At 50.3% G+C, this 16219-nt stretch overlaps 1 protein-coding gene across 2 annotated transcripts in view; it reads right to left on the reverse strand.

Annotated features, from left to right (window-relative positions):
* Positions 1-431: 431 nt before the first annotated feature.
* tmc7 (transmembrane channel like 7) overlaps positions 432-16219 on the reverse strand; it is a 28378-nt gene continuing 12590 nt past the window's right edge. The window contains exons 4-16 of one of the 2 annotated variants that reach the window (XM_079864291.1): positions 15860-16015; positions 15694-15779; positions 15478-15620; positions 14912-15059; positions 10467-10634; positions 9829-9983; positions 8207-8321; positions 7246-7343; positions 6978-7161; positions 5989-6119; positions 1510-1665; positions 1020-1098; positions 432-942 (exon numbers count right to left, since the gene is read on the reverse strand). In XM_079864291.1, the coding sequence (XP_079720417.1) occupies positions 787-942; positions 1020-1098; positions 1510-1665; positions 5989-6119; positions 6978-7161; positions 7246-7343; positions 8207-8321; positions 9829-9983; positions 10467-10634; positions 14912-15059; positions 15478-15620; positions 15694-15779; positions 15860-16015 (1775 nt within the window). In that variant the 3' untranslated portion in view covers positions 432-786. Of the gene's footprint in view, positions 943-1019; positions 1099-1509; positions 1666-5988; positions 6120-6977; positions 7162-7245; positions 7344-8206; positions 8322-9828; positions 9984-10460; positions 10635-14911; positions 15060-15477; positions 15621-15693; positions 15780-15859; positions 16016-16219 lie in introns of both variants that reach the window. The other variant, XM_079864290.1, reaches the window with a different exon arrangement.

Below are 16219 nucleotides of genomic sequence, written 5' to 3' on the forward strand. Positions count from 1 at the left end.
TCTATAATACCTGGATGAATTTCAGTGAATGAATATAAAGAAAACATTTGCACAAAATTGCAAAAACATCCATAATTATCAAATGCCTCCCATCTCTGGAGAAAGACGCTTTCCCCACATAATTATGTCTCCATTAACTAGCAGGGAGTAACTGCAGACACTTACCAGACAAACCCAGATTCCTTTGGTTTGGTCAAAGTTATTAAATTATTTAACATGTCAAAAATCAAACTGGGCCAGAAATGTCCTTTTATAACCGCAAAATCCATTAAGTTAATTCCATGATTGATTTGACAACTGAATGTTTGCAACTGTTTGCCTGAGTAAACTGACTCATTACCAAAGTGGCCAACAGTAGTTCAGTCCGAGTTAATCAAACACAGATAAATTCTCAGCATGGCATCCATAAATGTTACTCAGTCTCTCAAATCTTCTGTATTCTGATGGTTCATGGGTTTATTGTGCAGATGGTAAAGCAGTTCACTCACAACCACTGGATATTCTTCAAAACTTTTATACATTTTGTAAACACAGAGCAAAAATCACACTAATAAGACATTAGACAGTGAATGTAGTAAACAGGGTGTAGTGTAAGGCGAGTTAGTGTGTTCAGGAGCGCTGCACTGAGTGAGTGTGTTCGCTGGGTCGATGGGTAGCTGGTTCTATGGGTCGTTGGGTCACTGGTTCGCTGGGTCACTGGTTCGCTGGGTCGATAGGTCACTGGTTCGCTGGGTCACTGGTTCGCTGGGTCGATGGGTCACTGGTTCTATGGGTCGTTGGGTCGGGTCATGCCTGAGTCTCCAGAACCACTGACGGCTCCACTAAACACAGTCCAGCATCAGCTCGGTTCCTGCGCAAACCCTTGCCGTCTGCAGAGCGCCCGTATGTGGCCTGCTGGGCCTGATACAACTTCTGGATGAGGAAACGCTTGTCCCGGCCCTCCTGCTCACACAGAAACACACACTCATCATCATCATCATCATCATCATCATCCTCATCCTCATCATGTGGAGACTCACCATGGCCAGCTGATCTCGGAGCTGTTCAATCACACGCTTATGAGCTCCAGCCAGGGCAATCACATAGAACATCCCCAGACTGCAACACACACACACACACACACACACAGAGTTTATCCCACATGTGTTCTGGTCACTTTGACAAGGACGGGTTTTTCTGTTTCCTGCGAATGCTAGTTGATGTTATCGTGTTGGACTAAAACTTAATGACTAAAAATTGCTGTTATCACAGAATACTGGATTCAAACTTTTATCAACCTGTTTTCTTTGGGTTAGCAGAGGTTTTTTGGTGATAATGGCATAGTAAGAGATTTACAAGCAATCTCTTGTAGATGGGTCATATTGACCCAGAACACAAAATTAGGTGAAGCACAAGTTTGTACAAATGTTAACTGAACAGTAAAATGAAATGTTTATTTGCACACTTAAAGGATCAAGCGATAAAGCAGAACGATTAACTGCACATGATGATGATGATGATGATGCTCACCAGGTGATGACGAAGAAGGACACGGCGAAGGCCTCGGAGGCGAGCGCTAGCAGGAACGAGCGCAGGCCCAGGGGCAGCTGGGTAATCCCCTGCGGCACCACCCGCCAGGAGGTGCTGTAGCTGACGAACGGGCCACACGCTCGCGACGCCTGGATCCTGCACACACACCGCAGAGGAGAGTTAGCCAACACTGAGAGGTGTGTTTAACACTGGAGCACACCGCAGTGAGGAGAGCGGGCCGATGCTGAGACGCGTGTTGTGACGTGTTAGTATGTTATGTTAATACTGTGAGGAGAGCGTGTTTAACACTGGAGCACACCGCAGTGAGGAGAGAGGGCCGACGTGTGTTGTGAAGCGTGTTGTGATGCGTCGTGAAGTGTGTTGTGATGGCGTGTTGTGATGGCGTGTTGTGATGGCGTGTTGTGATGGCGTGTTGTGATGCGTCGTGAAGTGTGTTGTGAAGTGTGTTGTGAAGCGTGTTGTGATGGCGTTGTGATGCGTGTTGTGAAGCGTGTCGTGAAGCGTGTCGTGAAGCGTGTCGTGAAGCGTGCCGTGATGCGTGCCGTGATGCGTGTCGTGAAGCGTGTCGTGAAGCGTGTCGTGATTGCGTGTTGTGAAGCGTGTTGTGAAGCGTGTTGTGAAGCGTGTTGTGATGCGTGTTGTGAAGCGTGTCGTGAAGCGTGTCGTGAAGCGTGTCGTGATGCGTGCCGTGATGCGTGTCGTGAAGCGTGTTGTGATTGCGTGTTGTGAAGCGTGTTGATGCGTGTGTTGTGATGCGTGTTGTGAAGCGTGTTGTGAAGCGTGTTGTGATTGCGTGTTGTGAAGCGTGTTGTGAAGCGTGTTGTGAAGCGTGTTGTGAAGCGTGTTGATGCGTGTGTTGTGAAGCGTGTTGTGATGGCGTGTTGTGATGGCGTGTGTTGTGAAGCTTGTTGTGAAGCGTGTGTTGTGAAGCGTGTTGTGATTGCGTGTTGTGATGCGTGTTGATGCGTGTGTTGTGAAGCGTGTTGTGATGCGTGTTGATGCGTGTGTTGTGATGCGTGTTGTGAAGCGTGTTGTGATGCGTGTTATGCGTGTTGTGAAGCGTGTTGTGATTGCGTGTTGTGATGCGTGTGTTGTGAAGCGTGTTGTGATGCGTGTTGTGATGCGTGTTGTGATGCGTGCCGTGATGCGTGTCGTGAAGCGTGTTGTGATTGCGTGTTGTGAAGCGTGTTGTGAAGCGTGTTGTGAAGCGTGTTGATGCGTGTGTTGTGAAGCGTGTTGTGATGGCGTGTTGTGATGGCGTGTGTTGTGAAGCGTGTCGTGAAGCGTGTCGTGAAGCGTGTCGTGATGCGTGCCGTGATGCGTGTCGTGATGCGTGTCGTGATTGCGTGTTGTGAAGCGTGTTGTGAAGCGTGTGTTGTGAAGCGTGTTGTGATTGCGTGTTGTGATGCGTGTTGATGCGTGTGTTGTGAAGCGTGTTGTGATGCGTGTTGATGCGTGTGTTGTGATGCGTGTTGTGAAGCGTGTTGTGATGCGTGTTATGCGTGTTGTGAAGCGTGTTGTGATTGCGTGTTGTGATGCGTGTGTTGTGAAGCGTGTTGTGATGCGTGTTGATGCGTGTGTTGTGATGCGTGTTGTGAAGCGTGTTGTGATGCGTGTTATGCGTGTTGTGAAGCGTGTTGTGATTGCGTGTTGTGATGCGTGTGTTGTGAAGCGTGTTGTGATGCGTGTTGATGCGTGTGTTGTGATGCGTGTTGTGAAGCGTGTTGTGATGCGTGTTGTGATGCGTGTTGTGAAGCGTGTTGTGATGCGTGTTGTGATGCGTGTGTTGTGAAGCGTGTTGTGATGCGTGTTGATGCGTGTGTTGTGATGCGTGTTGTGAAGCGTGTTGTGATGCGTGTTATGCGTGTTGTGAAGCGTGTTGTGATTGCGTGTTGTGATGCGTGTGTTGTGAAGCGTGTTGTGATGCGTGTTGATGCGTGTGTTGTGATGCGTGTTGTGAAGCGTGTTGTGATGCGTGTTGTGATGCGTGTTGTGATGCGTGCCGTGATGCGTGTCGTGAAGCGTGTTGTGATTGCGTGTTGTGAAGCGTGTGTTGTGAAGCGTGTTGTGATGCGTGTTGATGCGTGTGTTGTGATGCGTGTTGTGAAGCGTGTTGTGATGCGTGTTGTGATGCGTGTTGTGATGCGTGCCGTGATGCGTGTCGTGAAGCGTGTTGTGATTGCGTGTTATGCGTGTTGTGAAGCGTGTTGTGATTGCGTGTTGTGATGCGTGTGTTGTGAAGCGTGTTGTGATGCGTGTTGATGCGTGTGTTGTGATGCGTGTTGTGAAGCGTGTTGTGATGCGTGTTGTGATGCGTGTTGTGATGCGTGTTATGCGTGTTGTGAAGCGTGTTGTGATTGCGTGTTGTGATGCGTGTGTTGTGAAGCGTGTTGTGATGCGTGTTGATGCGTGTGTTGTGATGCGTGTTGTGAAGCGTGTTGTGATGCGTGTTGTGATGCGTGTTGTGATGCGTGCCGTGATGCGTGTCGTGAAGCGTGTTGTGATTGCGTGTTGTGAAGCGTGTTGTGAAGCGTGTTGTGAAGCGTGTTGTGAAGCGTGTTGATGCGTGTGTTGTGAAGCGTGTTGTGATGGCGTGTTGTGATGGCGTGTGTTGTGAAGCGTGTCGTGAAGCGTGTCGTGAAGCGTGTCGTGAAGCGTGTCGTGAAGCGTGTCGTGAAGCGTGTCGTGAAGCGTGCCGTGATGCGTGTTGTGAAGCGTGTTGTGAAGCGTGTTCTGATGCGTGTTGTGATGCGTGTTGATGCGTGTTGATGCGTGTGTTGTGAAGCGTGTTGTGATTGCGTGTTGTGATGCGTGTTGATGCGTGTGTTGTGAAGCGTGTTGTGATGGCGTGTTGTGATGGCGTGTGTTGTGAAGCGTGTCGTGAAGCGTGTCGTGAAGCGTGTCGTGATGCGTGCCGTGATGCGTGTCGTGATGCGTGTCGTGATTGCGTGTTGTGAAGCGTGTTGTGAAGCGTGTGTTGTGAAGCGTGTTGATGCGTGTTGATGCGTGTGTTGTGAAGCGTGTTGTGGTGTTGTGATGCGTGTTGATGCGTGTGTTGTGAAGCGTGTTGTGATGGCGTGTTGTGATGGCGTGTGTTGTGAAGCGTGTCGTGAAGCGTGTCGTGAAGCGTGTCGTGATGCGTGCCGTGATGCGTGCCGTGATGCGTGTCGTGATGCGTGTCGTGATTGCGTGTTGTGAAGCGTGTTGTGAAGCGTGTCGTGAAGCGTGTTGTGAAGCGTGTTGTGAAGCGTGTTGTGAAGCGTGTGTTGTGAAGCGTGTTGTGATTGCGTGTTGTGATGCGTGTTGATGCGTGTGTTGTGAAGCGTGTTGTGATGCGTGTTGATGCGTGTGTTGTGATGCGTGTTGTGAAGCGTGTTGTGATGCGTGTGTTGTGAAGCGTGTTGTGATGCGTGTTGATGCGTGTGTTGTGATGCGTGTTGTGAAGCGTGTTGTGATGCGTGTTGTGATTGCGTGTTGATGCGTGTGTTGTGATGCGTGTTGTGATGCGTGTTGTGATGCGTGTTGATGCGTGTGTTGTGATGCGTGTTGTGAAGCGTGTTGTGATGCGTGTTATGCGTGTTGTGAAGCGTGTTGTGATTGCGTGTTGTGATGCGTGTGTTGTGAAGCGTGTTGTGATGCGTGTTGATGCGTGTGTTGTGATGCGTGTTGTGAAGCGTGTTGTGATGCGTGTGTTGTGAAGCGTGTTGTGATGCGTGTTGATGCGTGTGTTGTGATGCGTGTTGTGAAGCGTGTTGTGATGCGTGTTGTGATTGCGTGTTGATGCGTGTGTTGTGATGCGTGTTGTGATGCGTGTTGTGAAGCGTGTTGTGATGCGTGTTGTGATGCGTGTTGTGAAGCGTGTTGTGAAGCGCGTTGTGAAGCGCGTTGTGAAGCGTGTTGTGAAGCGTGTTGTGAAGCGTGTTGTGAAGCGCGTTGTGAAGCGTGTTGTGAAGCGCGTTGTGAAGCGCGTTGTGAAGCGTGTTGTGAAGCGTGTTGTGAAGCGCGTTGTGAAGCGTGTTGTGAAGCGTGTTCTGATGCGTGTTCTGATGCGTGTTGATGCGTGTTGATGCGTGTGTTGTGAAGCGTGTTGTGATTGCGTGTTGTGATGCGTGTTGATGCGTGTGTTGTGAAGCGTGTTGATGCGTGTGTTGTGAAGCGTGTTGATGCGTGTGTTGTGATGCGTGTTGTGAAGCGTGTTGTGATGCGTGTTGTGATGCGTGTTGTGATGCGTGTTGTGAAGCGCGTTGTGAAGCGTGTTGTGAAGCGTGTTGTGAAGCGCGTTGTGAAGCGTGTTCTGATGCGTGTTCTGATTGAGTGTTCTGATGCGTGTTGTGAAGCGTGTCGTGAAGCGTGTTCTGATGCGTGTTGTGATTGAGTGTTCTGATGCGTGTTGTGATGCGTGTTGTGATGCGTGTTCTGATGCGTGTTGTGATTGAGTGTTCTGATGCGTGAACTCACTCTGCAATACTGACGGTGACGGGAACTGATGCCAGAGCCAAGCCGATCAGCAACACCACCAGGAAGAAGAAGTGGGAACTGGACGCTCGGAACGGGCGAGTGGCGGGACGACAGTTGGTCACCAGAGACACCTGTGGGAGTAACGTACCTTACATAACTAACCACATAACACACTACAGGCTCACACTACACCAGAGACACCTGTGGGAGTAACGTACCTTACATAACTAACCACACAACACACTACACACTACAGGCTCACACTACACCAGAGACACCTGTGGGAGTAACGTACCTTACATAACTAACCACACAACACACTACACACTACAGGCTCACACTACACCAGAGACACCTGTGGGAGTAACGTACCTTACATAACTAACCACACAACACACTACACACTACAGGCTCACACTACACCAGAGACACCTGTGGGAGTAACGTACCTTACATAACTAACCACACAACACACTACACACTACAGGCTCACACTACACCAGAGACACCTGTGGGAGTAACGTACCTTACATAACTAACCACACAACACACTACACACTACAGGCTCACACTACACCAGAGACACCTGTGGGAGTAACGTACCTTACATAACTAACCACACAACACACTACACACTACAGGCTCACACTACACCAGAGACACCTGTGGGAGTAACGTACCTTACATAACTAACCACACAACACACTACAGGCTCACACTACACCAGAGACACCTGTGGGAGTAACGTACCTTACATAACTAACCACACAACAGTGAGTTAATCACAGATAGGCTCACGTCACACATGACGTTAACTAACCACATAAGGTACTACACTATAGCTGTACATCACTGCCATGTTTACACTTCTTCACATTAGACTAGTCTCTGCCTGATAACGGAATTCTTCCTAAACTGTAACACTGAAACAGGCATTTCCCGTACAGCTGCTCTGAAACATGTATAGTGCAGCACACTTGAGCTGTGACCTTCTTGATGTAGAAGACGAGGACGTATTTGACGGTGTTGATGGCGGGCAGCAGGGGGCAGTAGAAGGTGCCGATCCAGCAGATGGTTTGACCATAGACGATCTCCAGCACGTTCTGAGGGACGGCGAACTCCTGCTGACCCCACCACCTCACCAAACCGTGGTCGCAGTGACTCACGATGATCCTGAAACAACCAGAAGACGCTCAGACACACACCTCAGGGGAACCGGAAGCAAAACACAAAACATCAGTACAAACATCTTCATACTTCCTGGGAAACTCCACGAAGATAGTGACGGCGACGATGATCAGGAAGTCGAAGATCACGAGCTTGTACATCTCCTGCCCGACATGAGTCTCCCAGCACTGCAGGACAACACACTCATTTAGAGACGCACAACATACGTGTGTGCGTGTGTGTGTGTGTGTGTGTGTGTGTGTGTGTGTGTGTGTGAGAGTGTGTGTGTGTGTGTGTGTAAAGGTGTGTGTGTGTGAGAGTGTGTGTGTGTGTGTGTGTGTGTAAAGGTGTGTGTGTGTGTGTGTGTGTGTGTGTGTGTGAGAGTGTGTGTGTGTGTGTGTGTAAAGGTGTGTGTGTGTGTGTGTAAAGGTGTGTGTGTGTGTGTGTAAAGGTGTGTGTGTGTGTGTGTGTGTGTGTATGTATGTAAAGGTGTGTGTATGTATGTAAAGGTGTGTGTGTGTATGTAAAGGTGTGTGTGTGTGTAAAGGTGTGTGTGTGTGTGTGTGTGTGTGTGTGTGTGTGTGTGTGTGTGTGTAAAGGTGTGTGTGTGTGTGTGTAAAGGTGTGTGTGTGTGTGTGTGTGTGTGTGTGTGTGTGTGTGTGTGTGTGTGTGTGTGTGTGTGTGTGTGTGTAAAGGTGTGTGTGTGTGTGTGTGTGTGTGTGTGTGTGTGTAAAGGTGTGTGTGTGTGTGTGTAAAGGTGTGTGTGTGTGTGTGTGTAAAGGTGTGTGTGTGTGTGTGTGTGTGTGTGTAAAGGTGTGTGTGTGTGTGTGTGTGTGTGTAAAGGTGTGTGTGTGTGTGTGTGTGTGTGTGTGTGTATGTATGTAAAGGTGTGTGTGTGTATGTAAAGGTGTGTGTGTGTATGTAAAGTGTGTGTGTGTGTGTGTGTAAAGGTGTGTGTGTGTGTGTGTGTGTGTGTAAAGGTGTGTGTGTGTGTGTAAAGGTGTGTGTGTGTGTGTGTGTGTGTGTGTGTGTGTGTGAGTGTGAGACGTACAGGGTAGTTATCATGGTCGTAGCCGCAGGGACATTCTTGAGTTTTACAGGACGTGATCTGGACCCACAGAGAGAAGAGCAGCACGCCGATACTGGCCAAACGCATGAACACACACCTGAACACACACACACACATAATGAACATAACGCTTGTCAATGAACACAAACATAATGAAAATAACGCATGTCACGAGGTTCCCGTCACTGCACACGGATGAGGGTCTCCCAGTTCAGGGTCTGTATGTGTAAAACCAAGCGTGCCGCACAAGCCCTGAAAAGTGAAGTCTGATTGACAGCTGTGATTGACAGGTTCTCTGAGCGAAGTAGTCACTGAAGCACCAACGGACATTTTTTTCGGGATCTTTGGAGTACTGAGGAGATTGTATTTACTTTATTTTAACAAGCCTCTTGTCGTACTGCAATACATTTTTTAAAAAGTGCACTCAGGGAGAGTGCATTCTGCGAGAGTCAGCGCCATATCGGGACACTGGCGGCTTCACTTCTCACCGATGGAAGAGAGCGAAGGGGCGCCGTCCATCTTTTTTTACAGTCTATGTGTAAAACTGACAGAAGTTTGTGACACTGTATCCTAAGTCCAGGCGCACTGCACTCAGCCAATCAGAAGAGTGTGTGGGCGGAGTCACTCTGCAGATGCACTGCACTCAGCCAATCAGAAGAGTGTGGGCGGAGTCTCTGCAGGCGCACTGCACTCAGCCAATCAGAAGAGTGTGGGCGGAGTCTCTGCAGGCGCACTGCACTCAGCCAATCAGAAGAGTGTGTGGGCAGAGTCTATCTGCAGGCGCACTGCACTCAGCCAATCAGAAGAGTGTGGGCGGAGTCTCTGCAGGCGCACTGCACTCAGCCAATCAGAAGAGTGTGGGGGCAGAGTCTATCTGCAGGTGCACTGCACTCAGCCAATCAGAAGAGTGTGGGCGGAGTCTCTGCAGGCGCACTGCACTCAGCCAATCAGAAGAGTGTGGGCGGAGTCTCTGCAGGCGCACTGCACTCAGCCAATCAGAAGAGTGTGTGGGCAGAGTCTATCTGCAGGCGCACTGCACTCAGCCAATCAGAAGAGTGTGTGGGCAGAGTCTATCTGCAGGCGCACTGCACTCGCAATAGAATAGTACATAATCAAATTCTAAAATATTAAACCATTTTAACATTAAACTTGCATATTGAATGACTTTGATCTTTTGTCATAGAACACAGTTTCGTTTGAATTATTTATATAGATCTGAGGTGAATTTTCATTGTCGCTTTCAGTACAGCTATAAATGATACAATACTTGAGTCGTGTGTTTTTGTGTGAATAAAAAGCCTAAATTAAATCTGTAAGTGATCATGTCTCTTCAGGAGACTTGGATTAAACTGCTCCATTCACATGAATAGACTTACGATGAAGGGACAGAAATCTCTCAGATTTAATTAAAATACCTTTATTTGTGTTCAGAGGATGAATGAAAGTAGTATGGGTTTGGAAGTACATGAGGGCGAGTGAATGATGAGAGAGTTTTACAGTGAACTAACGCTTTAATATAGTGGTTGTGGCTGTCAGTGATTGGAAAAGGCAAGAGCATTTATAAGTGTGTGTGCAGCAGAGGGTGTGTGTGTTGCGAGCCTTGCCTCATCAGCGTGAAGCGGATCTCGAAGGCGGGCGAATAGTCCTCGAAGGTGATGATGAGGCTGAAGATCAGCGGCGTGATGAAGTTGGCCAGCGTGATGACGATGGAGGGCAGGTACTCCACCACCAGCTCCTGCAGGAACGCACTCTTCTCATTCTAAACACACACACCTCATTATAAACACCATCAGAAGGCAAACATGACAGCAGACGTCACACCCAACTGGCAACCTTCCTGTCTCTCTCTTCAATCAAACACGGAAGTGACTTAAACTGCAGTTCATCGACTGGCCACTAGAGACAGGCTGCAAAAAGAGAGTCAATATCATAAACCCTCAATGTTAAAATGCTCAACTTTACAGCAGAAAAATACATGTTTACAGTCTGGTACCAAAAGTGGTTTTGGTCTATATAGCTAATTTTTCCCTTCATGACGACTGTGAGGGGGGTGAATGTTTTTATAACTCATCTGTTTAAATTGTATTAAGCCTTAAAGTTGTGCATAATTAAGGGTGTGGCCACTTGAGTGACAGGTGGATTGCCACTTTGGGCTTCAGAAATGCTCTTCAGAGCCTACGGGTGACGTCACAGACACTACGCCCACATTTTTATACAGTCTATGGTTGCAGATCACCTTCACCTGCTTGAGCTGCGAGAACACTGTGGCCACGTAGATGCAGTAGAAGCAGGTGACTAGGACGGCCATGACGAAGAGGTTGAGCGCGGCTCTGAGCGCGTAGATGCGGCACCTCTCGCCCCGCGTGCGATTGGCCATCCTGCGCTTGATCCGTTCCTCCTCTAGATCCGTCTGTGGGCACAGGAACACAGGAGTTAGTCTCTCGTCCCTCAGGAACACAGGAGTTAGGCTCTCTTCCCTGAGGAGTTAGTCTCTCGTCCCTCAGGAACACAGGAGTTAGGCTCTCTTCCCTGAGGAGTTAGGCTCTCATCCCTCAGGAACACAGGAGTTAGGCTCTCTTCCCTGAGGAACACAGGAGTTAGGCTCTGGTCCCTGAGGAACACAGGAGTTAGGCTCTCGTCCCTCAGGAACACAGGAGTTAGGCTCTCGTCCCTCAGGAACACAGGAGTTAGGCTCTCGTCCCTCAGGAACACAGGAGTTAGGCTCTCGTCCCTCAGGAACACAGGAGTTAGGCTCTCTTCCCTGAGGAGTTAGGCTCTCATCCCTCAGGAACACAGGAGTTAGGCTCTCTTCCCTGAGGAACACAGGAGTTAGGCTCTCGTCCCTCAGGAACACAGGAGTTAGGCTCTCTTCCCTGAGGAGTTAGGCTCTCATCCCTCAGGAACACAGGAGTTAGGCTCTCTTCCCTGAGGAACACAGGAGTTAGGCTCTGGTCCCTGAGGAACATAGGAGTTTGGCTCTCGTCCCTCAGGAACACAGGAGTTAGGCTCTCGTCCCTCAGGAACACAGGAGTTAGGCTCTCGTCCCTCAGGAACACAGGAGTTAGGCTCTCTTCCCTGAGGAACACAGGAGTTAGGCTCTGGTCCCTGAGGAACACAGGAGTTAGGCTCTCTTCCCTGAGGAGTTACGGTGTGTTCACACGGGGCGTCAGCGTCAACGCTTCCCATTGACTTTGAATGGGTGACGTCAAGCGTTGCCGAAAAGCATTGTAGATCCGTCGGCGGCGCTTCACTGGCGTTGCTCGCGGCAGAAGTTGAGAATTTTTCAACTTCTGCCGCGAGCAACGCCAGTGAAGCGCCGCAGACGGAAGCGTCAGCCAATCAGGATCGCTCTATGCAAATACAGTAGCCAGGCGGCAGCCAATCACGTTCATCCTGTTCAAGAGCAGCAAACTGAGGATAAATTTGAGTTCCTGTCTAATTTCATTGGCTGACGCTGCTATGACCATGGCGTCAGTGCCAAACTTCAGCCACGCCTTCCGTCAAGCGTTGACGCTGACGCCCCGTGTGAACCAAGCGTTAGGCTCTCATCCCTCAGGAACACAGGAGTTAGGCTCTCGTCCCTCAGGAACACAGGAGTTAGGCTCTCTTCCCTGAGGAACACAGGAGTTAGGCTCTGGTCCCTCAGGAACACAGGAGTTAGGCTCTCGTCCCTCAGGAACACAGGAGTTAGGCTCTCTTCCCTGAGGAACACAGGAGTTAGGCTCTCGTCCCTGAGGAGTTAGGCTCTCTTCCCTGAGGAACACAGGAGTTAGGCTCTGGTCCCTGAGAAGCTAGGCTCTGGTCCCTGAGGAGTTAGGCATTCACCCCTGAGGAAAACAGGAGTTAGGCTCTTGCCCCTCAGGAACACAGGAGTTAGGCTCTCATCCTTCAGGAACACACGAGTTAGGCTCTTGTCCCTCAGGAACACAGGAGTTAGGCTCTCATCCCTGAGGAACACAGGAGTTAGGCTCTCGTCCCTCAGGAACACAGGAGTTAGGCTCTAGTCCCTCAAGAACACAGGAGTTAGGCTCTCGTCCCTGAGGAGTTAGGCTCTCGTCCCTGAGGAACACATGAGTTAGGCTCTTGTCCCTCAGGAACACAGGAGTTAGGCTCTCCTCCCTGAGGAATTAGGCTCTGGTCCCTGAGGAACACAGGAGTTAGACTCTCCTCCCTGAGTAGTTAGGCTCTGGTCCCTGAGGAGTTAGGCTCTCCTCCCTGAGGAACATAGGAGTTAGGCTCTCGTCCCTCAGGAACACAGGAGTTAGGCTCTCCTCCCTGAGGAACATAGAAGTTAGACTCTCCTCCCTGAGAAGTTAGGCTCTGGTCCCTGAGGAGTTAGGCTCTCGCCCCTGAGGAACACAGGAGTTAGGCTCTCCTCCCTGAGAAGTTAGGCTCTGCTCCTTGAGGAGTTAGGCTCTGGTCCCTGAGGAGTTAGGCTCTCGTCCCTGAGGAACACAGGAGTTAGGCTCTCGTCCCTTAGGAACACAGGAGTTAGCCTCTTGCCCCTAAGGAACACAGGAGTTAGGCTCTCGTCCCTCAGGAACACAGGAGTTAGGCTCTCATCCCTCAGGAACACAGGAGTTAGGCTCTTTGTCCCTCAGGAACACAGGAGTTAGGCTCTCGTCCCTCAGGAGCACAGGAGTTAGGCTCTCGTCCCTCAGGAGCACAGAAGTTAGGCTCTCGTCTCTCAAGAACACTGAGGAACACAGGAGTTAGACTCTCGTCCCTGAGGAACACAGGAGTTACGCTCTTGTCCCTCAGGAACACAGGAGTTACGCTCTTGTCCCTCAGGAACACAGGAGTTAGGCTCTCGTCCCTCAGGAGCACAGGAGTTAGGCTCTCGTCCCTCAGGAGCACAGGAGTTAGGCTCTCGTCCCTCAGCAACACAGGAGTTTGGCTTTCGTCCCTCAGGAACACAGGAGTTAGGCTCTCGTCCCTGAAGAACACAGGAGTTAGGCTCTCATCCCTGAGGAACACAGGAGTTAGGCTCTCGTCCCTGAGGAGTTAGGCTCTCGTCCCTGAGGAACACAGGAGTTAGGCTCTTGCCCCTCAGGAACACAGGAGTTAGGCTCTCGTCCCTGAGGAACACAGGAGTTAGGCTCTCGTCCCTGAGGAACACAGGAGTTAGGCTCTCGTCCCTGAGGAGTTAGGCTCTCCTCCCTGAGGAACACAGGAGTTAGGCTCTCCTCCCTGAGAAGTTAGGTTCTGGTCCTTGAGGAGTTAGGCTCTCGCCCCTCAGGAACACAGGAGTTAGGCTCTCGCCCCTCAGGAACACAGGAGTTAGGCTCTTGCCCCTCAGGAACACAGGAGTTAGGCTCTCGTCCCTGAGGAACACAGGAGTTAGGCTCTCGTCCCTGAGGAGTTAGGCTCTCATCCCTGAGGAACACAGGAGTTAGTCTCTCGTCCCTGAGGAACACAGGAGTTAGTCTCTCGTCCCTGAGGAACACAGGAGTTAGTCTCTCGTCCCTGAGGAACACAGAAGTTAGGCTCTCGTCTCTCAGGAACACAGGAGTTAGACTCTCGTCCCTCAGGAACACTGAGGAACACAGGAGTTATGCTATTGTCCCTCAGGAACACAGGAGTTACGCTCTTGTCCCTCAGGAGCACAGGAGTTAGGCTCTTGTCCCTCAGGAGCACAGAAGTTAGTCTCTCGTCCCTGAGGAACACAGGAGTTAGTCTCTCGTCCCTGAGGAACACAGAAGTTAGGCTCTCGTCTCTCAGGAACACAGGAGTTAGACTCTCGTCCCTCAGGAACACTGAGGAACACAGGAGTTATGCTATTGTCCCTCAGGAACACAGGAGTTACGCTCTTGTCCCTCAGGAGCACAGGAGTTAGGCTCTTGTCCCTCAGGAACACAGGAGTTAGGCTCTCGTCCCTGAGGAACACAGGAGTTAGTCTCTCGTCCCTGAGGAACACAGGAGTTAGTCTCTCGTCCCTGAGGAACACAGAAGTTAGGCTCTCGTCTCTCAGGAACACTGAGGAACACAGGAGTTAGACTCTCGTCCCTCAGGAACACTGAGGAACACAGGAGTTAAGCTCTTGTCCCTCAGGAACACAGGAGTTACGCTCTTGTCCCTCAGGAACACAGGAGTTAGGCTCTCGTCCCTCAGGAGAACAGGAGTTAGGCTCTCGTCCCTCAGGAGCACAGGAGTTAGGCTCTCGTCCCTGAGGAACACAGGAGTTACGCTCTTGTCCCTCAGGAACACAGGAGTTAGGCTCTCGTCCCTCAGGAGCACAGGAGTTAGGCTCTCGTCCCTCAGGAGCACAGGGGTTAGGCTCTCGTCCCTCAGGAGCACAGGAGTTAGGCTCTTGTCCCTCAGGAGCACAGGAGTTAGGCTCTCGTCCCTGAGGAGCACAGGAGTAAGGCTCTCGTCCCTCAGGAGCACAGGAGTTAGGCTCTCGTCCCTCAGGAACACTGAGGAACACAGGAGTTAGACTCTCGTCCCTGAGGAACACAGGAGTTACGCTCTTGTCCCTCAGGAGCACAGGAGTTACGCTCTTGTCCCTCAGGAGCACAGGAGTTAGGCTCTCGTCCCTCAGAAACACAGGAGTTAGGCTCTCGTCCCTGAGGAGCACAGGAGTTAGGCTCTCATCCCTCAGGAACACAGGAGTTAGGCTCTTGTCCCTCAGGAACACAGGAGTTAGGCTCTTGTCCCTCAGGAATACAGGAGTGGCAGGAGACGCACCTTCATCTCGTACAGTAAGCTGCTCCGTTTCAGCCGCGCTGCGTTCTCGTTGGTGATGCAGAAGTCCCAGCCCGCGAAGATCTTGTTGCAGAAGCTCTGGAAGCGATCCTCGTCCTGAATGAGCTTGCGTTTGAAACCAGATGCAGACCTAAGCACACAGATATCATCAGATCACACACCACCTACAGGTCTTCACCTGTAAAGTCGACCCGAAAGCCCAGGGTCCGAGCCGAGACTCGAGAGGGTTCAGGTCCAAAACTTTGAACACAGGTCTGACATTAGCTTAGGGTCTCGGGTCATTTTACATAAACATGCTTTTACTGAACGAAACGCCAAGCCAATCAGGACCGGTTTCACAGAGAGCGTTTAGATTAGGCCAGGATTAGATCAATTAGGGAGTTTAAGTTTCTATTTAAACATGCCTTAGATAAAAAGACGACTTTTGAGAAGACCTCTAACACCAGCAGAGATGTGTTCCGGTCTGACCTATTGACGATCCAGACGAGGCTCAGCAGCTGAGCTCAACACTCACACAGACACACACACACACACACACACACACACACCTCTTGACGATCCAGACGAGGCTCAGCAGCAGGTAGGAGATGGTGGCCAGCAGGTATGCCAGCGGCAGGTTGTAGGTGAAGTGAGAGTGAATGAACTCCAGATTATAGTAGCCGTAGAAGAGGTACGTGCGCTCCAGAAAGCCCTGCACACACACACACAGTGTTACGGCGTTGTCAGCAGACGCTGAGTTGAGCTGACACACACGAGTGCCTCACCGTTCCAGACAGCAGGTCTGTGATGTGCTCATGAAACGCAACCAGACTCTGACGAGAGGTGGGGGGATACACACTGCACTCGCTCACTGAAACACACACACACACAGCTGACATGACTGAGAGTGAGAGAGAGTGTGAGTGTGTGTGAGAGTGTGTGTGTGGTTACCGTTGGTGCTGCTGTAGGTGATGTTGTGTGAAGTGTGTGATGTGAGAATCATCGGAAGCATCACAAACACAAACATCAGCAGAAACATGATGAAGTTCAGAAGCACCAGAAACCGCAGGAATGAAAAATACGACAGGATTCCTGTTCCAAACATGCCTGAGGGAAACACACACACAAACAAATGAAATGAACAGAATTATTAAACAGAACTGAATCAACATTGATCTGAATAATGACACTATTGTCTTTGCAGAGCTGCTTTCCAGTCAATTAATTTCACAGCTGTTATTCCCCAGTGTTTTTACTGTAAAGGTTCTGTCTAGAATAAAGCTCAGCACAAATAAAGGTGAGATTCTGACC

Source organism: Squalius cephalus (genome assembly GCF_949319135.1).
Source record: "Squalius cephalus genome assembly, chromosome: 2".
NCBI lineage: Eukaryota > Metazoa > Chordata > Actinopteri > Cypriniformes > Leuciscidae > Squalius > Squalius cephalus.